A 15,864-nucleotide genomic window follows, 5' to 3' on the forward strand; every position below is an offset into this window, starting at 1 on the left:
TTTATTTTCAGATTGGCCACCTGATCTCTGAATTTGACTATGAAAACTAATAAGAAAAAAATCCTGAGCTGTAGGAATGCGGTATTTCGTGATCTGTGATCACTTCTTTTCCAATTCAAGTCTATGGGAGCCAGGGCTTTTTGGAGCCAGCAGCTAGCGGACGTAGTGATATTGCAGGTTTTTGACACTTCCGGGTTGCCTTCATTTTTCAGGGCCAGTTGCTACGTCCATCTTTTATACAGTCTATGGTTTGCACCAAAGTTTGCTTTTTCTGATTGACATTGATCACCTAGAATTTCTTAACTGTCACAAATAGAGATGCAAGTTATTGAATTTTGGCTGATTGCTGGTATTTCATTTCAAGCTTTTATCGACTGATTTTGATGATTAAGATGCTGATATTATCTTGCATCCATGAGCACAAAATCAACAAAAATTAGATGTACAACATCCTTGCTTCCTAAATAAGGTCTAGTCATTTTCAACGCCTCCTTTGGAAAGTTTGACAGATGTCAGTAGAAGGCTAAATGTTCAAATTGTTTAATTGCAGTTATAGATCAAATCCATGTTCTTTATTAATCTAATATTTTTCTTTTTTTAAAAGCCCCATATGGTGAAAGTCTATTTTTATTATGTTTCATTGTTATAAACTTGGTGTAATGTAAAAGCTGTTAAGCTATTAAGGCATTTACCTCTCCCATTTCTCACTCTTCTTTACAAGCCAGTAAGAATTTTACTGAGCCGCTACGTTTCAGTGAAGGAACAAGCAGCCATGAATGTCAAACTTTGTGTAATACTGTCCCTCACTGCCTGCTGCCTCCAGATGAGCTATTCAGAATGAACAGCTGCCTCATAGTCTGCCAACTTTTTTTACTTTCTGGACCTGCCTCTGCTAATTCTAAATGCGTCTAATGTGTCAGCTTTGAGCAAAATACAGCAAATGCTCGATTATTGGCTGCAAGAGTGAACACAAGAATCTTCATGCACTCCCAGCATCTGAGGAACTGAAGAAGTTGATTACATCTATGATTGATGGTATGTCACCACAACAGTAGAAAAAGTTTTCGCATGAGGATGTTGTGCAGCAAGTTGCCTAACTTTACCACTGATTGTATGCCCACAGGTCAGAGCGCTTTTAAAATTGTAAAGCTCAGAGAAGACTAATTTAAAACTAATAAACAAGGACTGGGTGGGTTGGTGTGTTTTCTTGTTGCTCGTTGTGCTTCAGTACAACCCAAACTTAGGAGCATCTACATTTGTTTGCTTCTCTCCTCCCCTCTGTGCTCTGTGTCAAATGATCAACCAGAGAGAAACAATGCGGTCAGCTGTTTTGCTCCATGCTGTCTATCACAGATGCATACAGATGCTGCGTCTGAAATCACCCACTATACCCTATATCGTGCAGCATATAGGGTGTTTGCTATTTTGTAATGCTGTCAGAATGTTAACTTACAAATGTTACACCCTGTATAGTGCACTCAAAATATCCCATAATGCACTGTGAAAAGTAGTGTACAGCTGATGGTCACTGACCAAGCAATATGGACCATCATGCATTGTGTGAAAGGAAATGCAAGCTAGATGAACGAGAGCGCAAAAACTTGTCATTAAAATGTAAGTAATTTCCCGTTTATATTTTGTTAAATTTCATTTTAGCTGTTTCGTAGCTACGCAATGAACTCTGAATTTGATGTGTTTGTACTGTGCTGCTACGACACACATCGTGGCTAGCCAAGATGCTCCCTACATAGGTCACTACATAGTTGACTATATAGTGGTCCCTAGATAGTGAGTAGGGAGTGGATGATTTCGGACTTAGTGTAGTCTTCTTCCTGAAGGGGGCATAGAGCTCCCTTCAGGAAGAATGCATGATGGTGCATATTGCTTGGTTATTGACCATCGGCTGTACACTACTTTTCACAGTGCATTATGGGATATTTTGAGTGCACTATGTAGGGTGTAAAATTTGTAAGTTAACATTCTGACAGCATTACAAAATGGCAAACACCCTATATACTGCATGATATAGGGTATAGTGGGTGATTTCAGACACAGCATCTGTATGCATCTGTGATAGACAGCATGGAGCAAAACCGCTGACTGCATTGTTTCTCTCTGGTTGATCAGCTGTGCTTACAGCTACAGACACTGAAACAGCCCATTTAGGACAGGGCTAAAACCAAAAACTAAATGGATGGTCAAACAATAAAATAATATCACCAAAAGCTAGAAGTATTTCTACATATCTTTTATTGTAGGACGCGAAAGACCTAAATGCACTTGTTGAATAGAATCTTTAAATGTATGAAGTTCACAGTTTAAGAGCTCAGTTTCAGAGCTCTCAGCTGTCATGTTAGAAATAAGCAGCCGCATTGAGAGTGGTAAAATAAATATATTAACTTGCACAGTTAAAAGTTTTTTTCAAATGTTATTTTATTTTTAACCAGCATCATTACCATTTTACCTGGTCAACAAACAAAGCTGGTAACTACCAGCATAATGCCCATTGGCTCTGACTGGAGTTGTAGATTTTGTGGAGTCGGCTTACACAAAGAAAACCTGCCTTTGTCAAACTTGTTTTGTAGCACAGTCGTCAGGGATTATAGATTCATGAAAAAAAATTAAACACCTATGCAGTATTTTGTGCTGACAAATTAAAATACATTTTGGGGACATGTGACACTTAGGTTAATTTGCTGAAAAGAGCACAATACGGGACTTTAGACCGATGAATTGCAACAATCACAACAACCACAACACAATAACAGAATACTTTTTCATCTGTAGTTTGACGTTTAACCGAAACTCCACAATATTTCCTCGTGTGGCTGCTGTTCAGCATTCATAGCTTTAACTGGTGATAACACAGTTGTCACGTGACATGCACAGCCCGGAAGTTTCATTTAAGGACGCTGTTATAAGGGTTCGCTACTAATTCTACGCGGCGTACACCGAAAGTAGCCAAGGTAATGATAAAACTGTCGGCTTTCTGTTAAACATATTGGGCTAAAAATATTCAAAGAGTAAATATTGTCTGTCTGCATGTCCCCGGGCTGTTGCGGAGTACGTAATTTGCGACCTAGGGGCCAAAGTGCTAATTTAGCGACTAGCTCCACCTACGGAGTTCGTCCTAAGGATCTTGGCGGAGACAACGAGCGGAACCCCGGTCAACTTACAGGCAGTGGACTGTCTTACGGGAAAAGTATGACCAGTTAGGGGCTATCCCCCGAGGTACCGTCGTTACATTAGAAATTAGAAGAATTGGCCAACGCTGGTTAAAGTTAGAGCTGTAAGTAACACGTAATGTATTTGCTTTAACCCCACTACATTTTCCAAGCGTCTTCACCTCGGGCTGTACTTCCGTGTTGTCTGTTGTCGAGCATACATAACTGGAGATACGTGATGTTGTAGCTATTCGAGCCTGAATAACGCATGTGTCCACGCTACGCAGTTTGAGAGGTTATATTGCTTGTAAAGACATTTCTGCCCTGGGTTTGTCTCAGCCATGAAGAGGAAAGCTAAAACTATGGGTGCAACTCAGAGCACTGTCACAGCCTCCAGTCGAGGTGTGCCTTCAGTGACAGCAGCGTCCACCCCGAATGGAGACGTAAGTGTTCTACACATTAACACACTTTGAGTGCTAAATGTGAATTTCTAGGTTTAGTTTTCAAACTTTGTAGCCAGGGGTGTCTTCTGTCACAGTTGCCATAAGAAGTTGCAATTTATTTCAATCATTGTCTAAGTTAAAGTATTATTTATTTTATTTTGAAAGGCCCCTCACTGTTGCATGTAATAGCAATACCAAATAAAATGCTAGTTTAAAAAAAAAGAAAAAAAGGCTTATTGGTAACTATTATTTAAGGTAAGTCAGTTTTCAACACATGGAAATGGTTTTTACTTTCACTATCTATTGACTTTCCCTTTCACGAGCACTACAGTGAGCAGCAGTTTTATGGGACTTTCCCAGCCACTGCTGACTCCTCATCAAATCCCCAGTTTTGTTCCTAAGCATCTGCTACACTGATTTGTGTAAAATGTAACATACCGTATGGGGGAAAAAAAGAGCAAAGTCTGCAGTATGTAATACCTGGATGTCATACTGATTTGGGAAAAATCTCCAATCTACATTGTGTAGGAAATGATACTCAACTGTATGTCAAAGCAGACCATTATATGTCTACATTTATTTAATAGGTATGCTGAAATATACACTCATAGAAGCAAAAATACAATGATGGTGTAATTTAGGAGAGTGAAAACTATTTAAAACTGATATTGTATACATTTGATTTAAAAAGCCATATTATTGGTCAGTTAGATCTTGTGGCTAATGAAATAGCTGCTCAGTATGTAAAATCTAAAAAGAAGCTTTGATAAGGATGTCCTGTGGGCGTTTAATGCGCTTGGCAGGAACCATAAAACAAAGATTGTATGGGGTTTGATTCTAAATGAAAGCCTGCTGAGATAATCTCACACAATGCGGATTTGAGGAGACCTATGATGCACAGTTGGCAGGTGAAAGCATCATATTTAAGTTGATGCTTTCTGTGATTTGACCTCGAGACTAACACGTTCTGTTGCAGGCTAGTCTTTGTGTAGAGAACAGTAAATCTACAAGTAGACTGAAGGTCACCAACTATGCTCTTGAATGTGCTATAGTAATTTAATGTTAGAGTAATTCAGTGAGTGTGGGAGTCAAATTAAAAGTACACCACAGTGGGACCAGTCTACGTCGCTGACAGTGTCTCACAACGTACTAGAACATTCACAAATCTGACTTGTAGGGCCAACTTCAACACCAGAAGAGTTCTCAGCTGGCCTAAGTTGTAAACACAGGAGATCAACAATTACATTGTCATTAATTAGGGGGAAAAGTTCACAATATGACCAAACTAGTGTGTGCATTTAAATACAAATTAAAAACATTATCAGTCTGCAAGTTTGCCAAAAAGACACCCATTCAGATTGAATAAAAGGATACCTTCAACATGTGTCATATTAACACTCAGCTTTGTAAATAGAATTGTTATTTATCCATCTCAAGTTGTTGCAGCATAGACTATGTAACCGTGCACATTGTCAGGTGAAAAATTTGCACATACCTGCTCACTGTAAATATTTTTATTACATTTCATTGCTTTTATAGTTCCTTGGATTTGTTATACATGTTGTTTATGTGTCTTGTATCCTTTACTATCTACTGACTTACAATATTGGCTTTGTTAAATATTTTTTTCCTTCTTTAAAAATGATCTACATGTTAGCGTGTACTGTCCACACTGAAACACCACATCAAACTCATCATATGTAAAAACCTCCTTAGCAATAAAAGCGACACCGAAAGCTTCCGTAATACCAGTACAACTAGCTGTAACTTCCAATACTTAAGCATTGAAGTAACACCAGTGAATCTGGTCCCTTCCAATTGTTTATCTTTGAGAAAATTATCAACATCGGCATTCTTAACTTCTATGGAATTTTTGTGAGCATAATTAGATGCTTGTCCTTGGTTGTACTATTGTTTTTTTTCCCCATTCCAAGACCAGAAACCAAACCCGCTGGCCCAGCATACTGCAGAATAAGTTGATTTACCAGTTTCATACTGTGTACTACGTTTGTCAGTAGTCTGTAGTAGGAGGTTTCAAAGACAGCAATTGTTACTGTGTAGTGCTCCAGCTGGAACCAAATAGTCTAAAGAGGAAGATATGAATATAAACATACATAAGAGCACCTTTGGTTTCTGCTTTTTCCTATTGAGGCGAAGTAAAATACTTAACTGTGAAACTGGAATGCAAGAACTCTATTTGTTGCCATGCACTCTCAGAGTGGACTAGCTTGTTCACTGGGAGCACCGGTGCGACCAACTTTCTCATTTGGTCGCACCTCTCACCCTGTCACAGGCAAACATATGAGTTGCTGAACATTTTGTTATCGATAAACTCTCCAATTTACCGACGTTCACTAAGCGCCTCACACTGCAGGCTGCTGTACCAGCTGTTGGTATCTGTGGTGTGTTCAGACAGGTGTGCGACCAAAAGTGACTTTAAAAAGAGTAAACTGGGACGTTCTAATGTCAGATTTGTCCAAGATGAAACTGAGCGATTTTATTGATTTATTTTTTAAAACATGCACCCTTTCTATAAGTGGAAACAGCGAAGGCAGGTGCATTCCGTTTTTCATGAGAAGACTGCATTTTTAAGCATAAATACTGCACTACACCAAAGTTATAAAAGTACTGCTTTCCATCACTGTGGTAAACACAGTAGGTCCTGGTTACAGCGACACTAATACAGCTTGATGATCATCATGCACTCGCAACAATGCGACCGCTTGAAATTGCCCTGAATCTGAATAATATGAGAGGACACAGGACCTCACACTAAATGGGCCTCTGCTTTTAGCTATGAGTTAACTCTGTTCAAAAATGTTCAGAAAGAAAAAATGCACAACTGAGCAACAACTTGACTTTTTTCGTTTTTGTGTATCACTCCACTGATGTTGCTCAGATGCTGTGATTATAAGCAGTAGGGCACATTAGTCTACAATCTGATTAGTCAAAGCTTCGGCTTACCAGTGTTCTTTTCTCTTTTCAGTTCTTTCCTCTTCCTCTGGAGATCCTGGAGGAGATCTTCCTGAACCTTCCTCCCCATGAAGTGGTTTGTCTTTGCCGGTTAGTGTGCTGTCAGTGGAAAGAAGTAGCAGACAGTGAATCTCTGTGGAGGGAGAGATGTAGAAGAGAGCGATATCACCGCTGTGATGATTCCAAAATACCTGACGACTGCCGGTTGTTTTACTTCATATGCAAGAAGAGAAGAAATCTTCTCAAGAATCCGAATGGAGAAAGTAAGAAACCACTAAACTGAGTGCACTCAACATTTGGAGGCATTAGCAGCATTATTTTCTTGCCGAAACAACTATTTAACTCCACAAATTGATTCCTCGCCCACTCGTCACTTTTGTTTTTACAGATAAAATGAAGAATTGGCAGATAATAGAGAATGGTGGTGATAAGTGGAAAATAGAAGGACTTATGGCGCCACATCCAAATGAGAAGGTCCAGAGAAACTTTGTGACCTCTTATGGGTGAGTATTCACCAGCAGCGGTCCAGAAAATATATAGCAATTGCTTTATATGGGTCATTTAAATTATATAGTAATAACCCTAAAACCATTTTCAACATCCTTTTCTGTTGTCTGCAGAATGTGCAGAAAGGCACAGCTGATTGATTTGGAGAAGGAAGGTTACAACCCATTCTTTATGGATCAATTCCAGCCACACATCAGAGTATCTGACTGGTGAGAAGAATATGCATGAAATACTTTCACAGCTCATTAAATGTTTCCTTAGTTAGTGGAAAAATTAAATCGGTAACAAACACAATCCAGAAATGTTCCGAGTGCGCATAAGAGCAATGGAGTAATAGAATAATGTCTCTAATCTATAAAAAAAAAAGACATACTGAGCACTGAGTTGGGAGTTTCCTAAACTTTTAACCAACAGAAATACTTAGATTTCATTAAAACCTTTACACTGTTACTGTAGATAACACTTTAAATCCAAAAGGCTTGCAAATCCCAATACATATGACCTCGTAACGTCTAACAGAGGGGAGGCATGCCATTTAAACAGAGAGTGGTGCTAATATGAAGTCAAATAAACGTAAAGGACAAGAAAACAAAATAATGTGCCTCATTTATTCTGCCTATTTACTCTATTTGATCAAACAGATTTGTGTCAGCAGCAGTGTTTCCATCCATAAATGAAGGGTTTTCATGTGTGGAAAACCTGTCAGTTACATCTTTAGTATTTTTTTATTTGCACTGTTTAGAGACACAATGTAATTATGCTCTCAAAATAAGACCACTTTCAACTCTCATCGTGCAACACAGAACATGTATTTGTATTTATGAGCATTTTTCTTTTAACCCAATTAGGATTCAGGTAGGATGCTGTAACTGTTATTCAAAGAGTATTAAAGAAATAAGTGAAAGATGTAGGAATTTGTCCCTGTTGCACTTTTAAAATATGATCTGTGTTGTGTGATATTAGGTACGCACCACGATGGGACTGTGGCAGTGAATATACGATCTCCGTGCAGCTGCTGAATCACAGGAAGGAAGTTGTTAAGAAATTTGCTCCTGATACCGTTTACTTTCAGCAGTGGAATGATCAGCAGTGGAATCAGGTATGTACAAAGGATGAAATCTAATGAGGTTAAGTCGAGGTAAAAAAAAATCCAAGGACAGCTCTGGATTGCTGTCATGTATTTTTCAGATGATCCATGTATTCAAGAGCTACGGACCAGGAGTGAGATACATCCGGTTTATGCACGGCGGCAAGGACACACAGTTCTGGGCGGGATGGTATGGAATTCGCGTTACAGGCAGCTGCGTTGAGATATGTTCAGCAGTGGACACGTAGCCTTTTTGGGATTACCAATACTTCCATCCTGCCTTTGTCTGCAGTTGCACGTTATGTAATTACATCTCATTTATCTTTATATAACCTGCAGTCATTTTACGTGTTAAAGCATCGTTCTTCAGGTAAAAAAAACAAAAAAAGAGAAGCTTTGATTACTGTTTGCTGCACCAGTAATAAAATGTAAAAAGAATTTCCAGTTGTGCCTCCAAAAGATATAAATGTAGATGTATGTTAGCATAACCTGCTTTGGTACAATGAGGATTATAAGTTGAAGTAGTACTGACAAGATGTAACTTTTGTTGTAATATACTGTATGTAAAACTGAAATTGTTAAAGAAAAAAAAACAAAGAAACCTCTCTAAATTATGCACCTTTCTTTGCGTTAAATCACCTTAAGAAATCATTTATTTAAAGATATAACAGAATATTTCTACATTAAAAAGTCTAAAAATGACCAGACCGATATATATTTTGTCAGCTTGTGTTTATCCCAAAAATTCCCAATAATGTTCAAACCCAGAAAAGTACTGTGCAATCTAATGGACTGTTTCATTTTGATCATATGTCAGTGACGTCAAATCATGTGTAGCTGAAGGAAGAAGTAGGCAAACTAGTGAGTTAGCCACTTGTTTTTTTTGTTGTTGTTCTCTTGTTTGTTTCGCTCACTCACCAGCTGTACGGGTAGTTGACTCTTGTTAATGTAAGTTAGTAATTACCATTACATTAGAATAATGACAATGGTGAATATATATGTGACTAAACATAACCTGAATGAGGCTTAAATACATCACGTTGACTGTGAACATCATTTGTGCCTGAGATGTGCCTGCCAGTTAATATGCAAATATTACATTTGTATTTTAATATTATACGAGATGAGTAAGTGTTTTAGAGTTAAACTTCACTGGTGTGTTACAATCTGATATAACTGTGGAAGCTCAAGAGTTAGTGCTTGCTACAGAGAAGAAACTTCCTCAGTTCTCTGTTAGCTTGACTGTCCACTTTATTCTTTAAAATATTTATAGCCATGTTGCCGATCTTGGACTGACACCCTGTAAACAAAGTTTATGGGACTGTGTAAGCAATTATATAGCCGTCTGTTATGGTTTATTACAGTGGTGTTTCTCTTTTATTGTTCTTACACATTTTGCTCTAGAAACCACATGCACGCAAAGTGTAAGTCTGCACAGCCTTCTAGTAAAGTACGAGAAATCTTTGAAGCCTCCTCTCGTGTATTCCAACCGATGCGCCACAGTGATTACAAACTCCATCACCAAAGATGTTTAGCAGAAGATCTGAAACATCACCCCAAGGTTCATGGATAATTATCTCCTCATAAAGAGCCTCCTACACATATTTTTTGTGATGAAGTTAGTTGCTTGGATATCGAAGAGCCATTATAATCTCCGAGACCAAAGTGCAGCTCTGCAGAACAGGCCCTTAATTGAATCTGGTTTCTGTTTGTTCTATATATTTACTGAAAAGTAGGGTGAAGGCATATTCATTGAGTATATTTGTATGAAGGCCTAAGTGGGCGCTGTGACTTCATTATTTGTGGAAACATCTACAATAAAGCAGCTTTGGACAAGGAAAAAGTCAGAAGTTGTTCTCTTAGCTAACAAAGGATCTAACTACAAATGCCATTGTAATGAAACACTGGTGTTCGGCATACCAGCACTAATGCAAGTATTCTTTGCACTCCTGTAACGCTCTACTTATGACGCTGACAATTTGTATTGAAAATGTTTTTTTGTGGGTGTTGCAGAACCTGTTTGTGTTTGACTCTGTCTCATACTTCCATCGTAAGTGTATATGCTGACAAACCGTATCCATGTAACAATCAAATCACAACACATGTATTTGACGTAAGATTTAATCATAATACTGGTTTATTGTGATGCTTTATTACAAGCAAGATACAGTACAACTTTGATGTCAAATTGAATAAAAATGAAAAGACTCAAAGAAACATTTTCCTGGTTAGATTTCAGTGTCATCTCTGCTTCTCTAAATCTTATCAGTAATGCACACATTTTATTCAGTCAATAAGTTATGAGTTATTCTCACTCTATGTACAAGTCAAATTCGAGCCCGCAGTCTCGGCATGGGGTGTAGTAAAGGACAAATGCAAATATCACTAGTTCAGTCATTTTACAACTCTCACAGGATCTCTGTTAATGACGCTGCATTGTAACAGAAGATGTATTCAGTTTACAAAATAGCTCATCATTCTGGCATTAGAAATGGATACGCTCCTACAAAGTTCACCCACTGCAACTTTTGATCATCATTCAGGACATACGTCACCTGCTTCTTAACTCGCCCGTCATAAAAAGTAAATGACTGGGAAATCGTTGTGCTCAAACTCCTCGCATGTAGTTACTTAAATTGACTTTTTGGCACACAGCTGTCAGTGTACCATACATACATTTTACATTTTTTTCTTCGCTCTCTGCTTTGTCAGGCGTCAATTTACCAGGTTTTGATTTGGCAAACTAGACGTAACTTAGGGAATAGCCTACAAATGTCATATTCCTTCATATATTTCATAGATCTGCCTGAAGTATGTTGAAATTGAGCAAAATACTTAAAAAAAAAAAAAAAAAAAAGTGACTGCAGCAGGATTTATATTGCTACTGCAGATACACAACTGGTCAACCAGATGCAGAAATGTGTGCCATGACTGAATGTATCTTATAAAATAAACTTTGAGGGAGTTACTTAAAGCAGAATTTGAGCATTTCACGAAAGCGTCGTCATCAGCTTGTACAGGACAGCTGAAACATCTGCTCTAACAAAATACCATTTCATAGTCAGTTCATTTGTAACAACACCTCTGTATATGAAACTAAACACAACATGGTTGAACAGAAACAATATTTCAAAGTGTCCTTTACAGTTTGCTGATAGGTTTAGCATTCGGTGCTCACATCAGGCAGGACCATTTCAATGGCAGCAAATTATCACAAACAGCATCAAATGTTATTCACTCTTAATATCACGTTCAACACATTAAAAATGCTTTTCAGTTAAATCAGTGAGAATGCTAATATTTAATAATATCCTAACTCATGATGGAATGTGAAAACCTCCTCAGTACTGTTAACCTACATTTGGAAACTGGTGTGAAGAAGACTGTGACGAAACTTAGAGCAGAACACATTTACGTCTTTTCTTAGGTTCAGGAGGCTCCAGGGCAGCCAGTATTGCCTCATCAAACACATTCTTTAATCCTTTCTGTGGAAACAAAAGATGAATATTGAACACACAGCTTTTTTTCCCCCCCAAAATACAGAGTAACATCTTCTGGAACTAAGAGCAAAAGAAAGCTGAGTAGAAATGGAGCAGGGCAATCAAAATTTTCCTTTATTCAAATAACATTATACAAGACTCTTCTCATGATCAAGTTGTCTTAATAAAGACAAAAGCCCATGGAAAATTTTGATGCTGCAGTACAAAAAAACTTGTATTACTGTCTAAGACAGAATGTAGCATAAATGCATTTGTAGGGTACAACTCTTGAGCTCAATACTCAGATAATAACAGAATGTCAGTTAAAAAACAAACCCAGTCATGTCCACTTACACAGACTTGCACTCAAGGTGCTGACAACAGAATGGAGAACTAAAGATTGGCACGCTATCATCTTAGGCAGCATGGGTAATTGTGATTAGGCCAAGTCGAAAAGAAAGCACACATGAACAGAAGGAAAAATCTTAATGGGCACAAAGTTTAAAAGTTTAAAAGAGCGTGGCGGTTATTTTAGTGATAGACATTTGTTTACAATGAATAAGCAGCAGACAATCGAGAGGCAAAGCAAGATGCAAAAAGACATCAGAACAAACAGCATTTTCTCTTTCTCTGAGTTTCAGGGGGCTCTAAAGCGGCTAGGATAGCCTCATCAAATACGTTCTTCAGTCCCCGCTACAGAAAGAGAAAAAGAAGGGAGAAAGACAGGCACACGACACAGAGTTAGTTGGAGTCTTGAGCCAAATGCTGTTAGCAAAACGCAAGGCAAAGCATTCCACCCTCGTTAGGAAACTGACATTGAAAAGCATGCTTGTTACACCAGCAGTCAGTGTTGTATAAGGCGGGGATCTTACCTGTGTTAGGGCAGAGCACTCGACGTATTTGACTGCCTTAAGGTCTCGAGCCAGCTTTTCTGCTGTCTCAGGGGTGATTGGCTTCTGTTTGTTCTTGGCGAGCTTCTCCACTGTGGAGGGGTCATCGCGCAGGTCGATCTGAGTACCTACCAACAGGAACGGGGTCTTGGGACAGTGGTGAGTTATTTCAGGGACCCACTGAAGAAAAAAAAAAGAGACAAATCGCTCATCACCACAAGTCAGGATGCATTATTCTGCAGGCTATTGTGCACAAAAATGCACTTAAACATTCATGTAAGTATTCTAAAAGTTAATAGTCTGTTAGACTATATAAAGTGGTCACACAAAAGAAAGACATTTATTTAATAGATAAATCTCCCAATGTTTAGGTCTTGAACTAAATAAATCCACAAGTTATCCAGATGTTCATAGAAATGCTTCAGGGAGTATCTTCTGAAATGATATACATCAAAATGCAAAGCTGAATCATATACCTCTCAACAAAATATTTGTGTTCTATTCAACAAATCTGAACCTGTAACACAATTGCATAGTTAAACTTGCTTTCTTGGTTATCTGCTTTTAAATTAAAGATACTCCTTCATACTTTTATTTGGACCCTGATCTGTGATAATCAGATCATGTGCATAAGTGCTTCTAGCACTTTACGATACAGGCAGAGAGGAGGAGAAATACTGAACAGTAGCAGATTGTGGTGCATTTAGAGTAAACACATAAAAACTGTTTCCATCTCTATTAGCATTTCAAAAATGAATCATGAAACATCCACTGTGTTTCATCTGAACAGTTAACCTATGCTTTATCATCGCTATTCCACTTAGTATCAGTCAGTGGATGAACCTCAGGTCTTTGCTCACCTAATAATACTGAGCAGAGTACTATGTTATGGAATATACCATGAAGTCACTTTAATTTTTTGATTAGGAAGGTCTCAATCTAGAGAAGGAAGAAGAGGGATTAATAGGGGTTGCTGGTGAGTTGCTTTACTACTATTAAAATAAACAGTATGCACTCACCTTTTCTTTAACATTCTCAAATGAAGAAGGTGAAACGACTGAGAAACACACTAAGAAGACGTCAGTCTGTGGGTAGCTTAGTGGTCGTAACCTGTCGTAATCCTCCTGACCTATGGAGACAAGAAAAAACAAATTCATTTACAGCGACACACACTAACCCTGAACTCAGTTTAATTAAGAGTGGATTCACATTCAAAGCGTAACAACACAGACAGACCTGCTGTATCAAATAAGCCAAGGGTGTACGGTTCACCCCCGATCATTACAGTTACTGCATAGTTGTCAAACACCTGCGATCAAAGAATGAATTTCATGTCAAATCAGTTCAAGGCTATTTCTCACATTATTATTGAAATTTCTGTCAGCATGCATCTTAAAGTGATGAGAAAAAACTACTTACTGTTGGTACATATTCAGAAGGGAATTTGTTGGTGGTGTATGAAATCAAAAGGCAGGTTTTACCCACTGCTCCATCACCCACCACAACACACTTGATAGTCTGCATCTCTGTGCTTTCTGATGCTGCTGGCGATTACGTTAGCTGCAGGGAGGAAGGAGATGTAATAACTCACTGAGGTTAGGCCACTTAATATGTTAGAGTCGTATAAACACTAGCCCCAAAACAATGTTAGATTATGCAAGTGTCCTGCCTAATCAATAGCTAATGACATCTTGATTAAGCAGTGGGATCCGAGCGGAAAGGCTGTGTTTCCTAGCATTAACTAGTTCAGTGTCACACCCCATTATCACCAAAACTGTCTGGAGGCTAACGTCCGCTAATGATAACGTTCCTCAATTATTTACTCGCTTAACTGCCTTCCTACTTCTACGTATTTATAAATAAGGTGACGGATCCATCACACAGCGCGTCTCCACCGACTTTAACAGATGCGCAATGAAAATGAGTTTCTGTTTCGCTTAGCAAACTGTGCTAAGGCGATGCTAGCAATCACCACACAATGCTAACGAGTTAGCTTGCTGAGCTAGCAACCAGCCGGCTATCGGTAGCTTTAAACTAAAGCCTTGCGCGCTGGAGTTTAAGGTACCGCAACGAGGCCCAAAACAAATATCAGAGTTCAGGTATGTCAAATAACAACACACGAGGATGTCAGAGAAAATGTTTGGGCTACGTACCAGTATCCCTCCGTATCTCTGCTAGCTAACGTTAGCTGTCTGTTTCGCCGGGCGTTGGCACCAGCGAGCAGCAACTTGGTTCAGTCAGTCGATGAGCGGAGCAGAGTCCAGACTTCCACTACGACTGTCAAGCGACACGAAATCATACCGGATATTGTCAAAGTAAAACATTTAACGATTGGTACAAAACAAACAAACAAACAAAACAAAAAGCATATCGTACAAGAGAAAAACCAAAATGGATATATTAGAAGACCACAATAAATCTACAGTTGCTAATTTGAGGGAATTTAGTTTTATTAAATACAAACACTGTTCAAATGTTTTATTCTTGGGCTTTTATTTAGAAATCCAGCTTTCTCTAGGCATGCTGGCTAACTTGACCTAGATGTATGCGAAAGGTTCCTGCAGCAGAGGTGGTGATGTCACCTCCCTCCACCTGCATCCTCTCCTGGATCTGAGCCCTGCACGTCTACAGGTAGAACAGCACTCTGTTTGCAAATAGGAGGATCAATAGATTTAGACTTGATAGAGATAAATGTGATAAATGAGAGGATAGTTTCATATTTCCATGTCCTAACTGAGCCACCACTACCAGAGGGGCTATGGGTAGTTTTTCATTTGTGGTATTTTCTTGGATGATAGTGGCCTTGCTCATCTTTAAATAGTATTTGAAGAATTTTGCCAGTGTGAGGAAATCAGAAGAAGTTGTTTTGAGGTTTGCAATATTTTGACAGTACAAAATAAGCCTCTGTGTTTTTATGAGCACCCTCTTTGCTCCCTCTTACTTTTGTAACAAGGTGCTGGTAAGGCCCCATTGATAAATGATTTTCAATTTTTTTTAAACCTAAATTATCGATACATTATGTACCACATCATCTTATACAATAACATAATAAATTACCAGCAGTAAAAAAAAAAAAAAAAAAAAAGTACCATTATCTGTCTGTAAAGTTAGCTAGCTGACTTTCTAAGTTAATATTGTTATGCTTCTTTAGCTTACTGTAGCACTAGCTAGCTAGCTAGAATTCGTCATAAGTGTAGGCTAAGCATCTCTGCTGATTGGTGATTTGACATTGTTTGTATGCCAGGAATTTAATTATTAATGATAATAAAGTAAACTCTTGTTCTAGGTCCATAAACTCTTAATTAATTGACAACAATTAAA

The 15,864-nt window shown here is 38.4% G+C and overlaps 2 protein-coding genes across 4 annotated transcripts; one reads left to right on the forward strand and one right to left on the reverse strand.

Annotated features, from left to right (window-relative positions):
- The first annotated feature begins 3,009 nt into the window (after positions 1 to 3,009).
- Positions 3,010 to 10,391, forward strand: LOC103354981 (F-box only protein 6-like). 2 transcript variants are annotated; one of them, XM_008278623.1, is made up of 7 exons: positions 3,010 to 3,289; positions 3,504 to 3,607; positions 6,594 to 6,843; positions 6,969 to 7,083; positions 7,201 to 7,296; positions 8,051 to 8,186; positions 8,276 to 10,391. In XM_008278623.1, exons 2-7 carry the CDS (start codon positions 3,506 to 3,508, stop codon positions 8,420 to 8,422), a joined length of 846 nt encoding a protein of 281 aa, XP_008276845.1. In that variant the 5' UTR covers positions 3,010 to 3,289; positions 3,504 to 3,505; the 3' UTR covers positions 8,423 to 10,391. The 2 variants fall into 2 exon arrangements, with proteins under 2 accessions (XP_008276845.1, XP_008276836.1); XM_008278614.1 differs by having other exon boundaries at positions 3,010 to 3,607.
- Positions 10,289 to 14,802, reverse strand: LOC103354967 (cell division control protein 42 homolog). Of its 2 annotated transcripts, none has more exons than XM_008278594.1 (6): positions 14,697 to 14,802; positions 13,963 to 14,103; positions 13,780 to 13,852; positions 13,563 to 13,672; positions 12,526 to 12,723; positions 10,289 to 11,659 (listed from the first exon to the last, which is right to left on the reverse strand). In XM_008278594.1, the coding sequence occupies exons 2-6, from the start codon at positions 14,065 to 14,067 to the stop codon at positions 11,570 to 11,572; spliced, it is 576 nt and encodes a 191-aa protein (XP_008276816.1). In that variant the 5' UTR covers positions 14,068 to 14,103; positions 14,697 to 14,802; the 3' UTR covers positions 10,289 to 11,569. The 2 variants fall into 2 exon arrangements, with proteins under 2 accessions (XP_008276816.1, XP_008276825.1); XM_008278603.1 differs by lacking the exon at positions 10,289 to 11,659 and adding an exon at positions 11,763 to 12,346.
- Positions 14,803 to 15,864: the final 1,062 nt, after the last annotated feature.

This window comes from Stegastes partitus, unplaced genomic scaffold (genome assembly GCF_000690725.1).
Source record: "Stegastes partitus isolate 25-593 unplaced genomic scaffold, Stegastes_partitus-1.0.2 Scaffold4, whole genome shotgun sequence".
Taxonomy (NCBI): Eukaryota; Metazoa; Chordata; class Actinopteri; family Pomacentridae; genus Stegastes; species Stegastes partitus.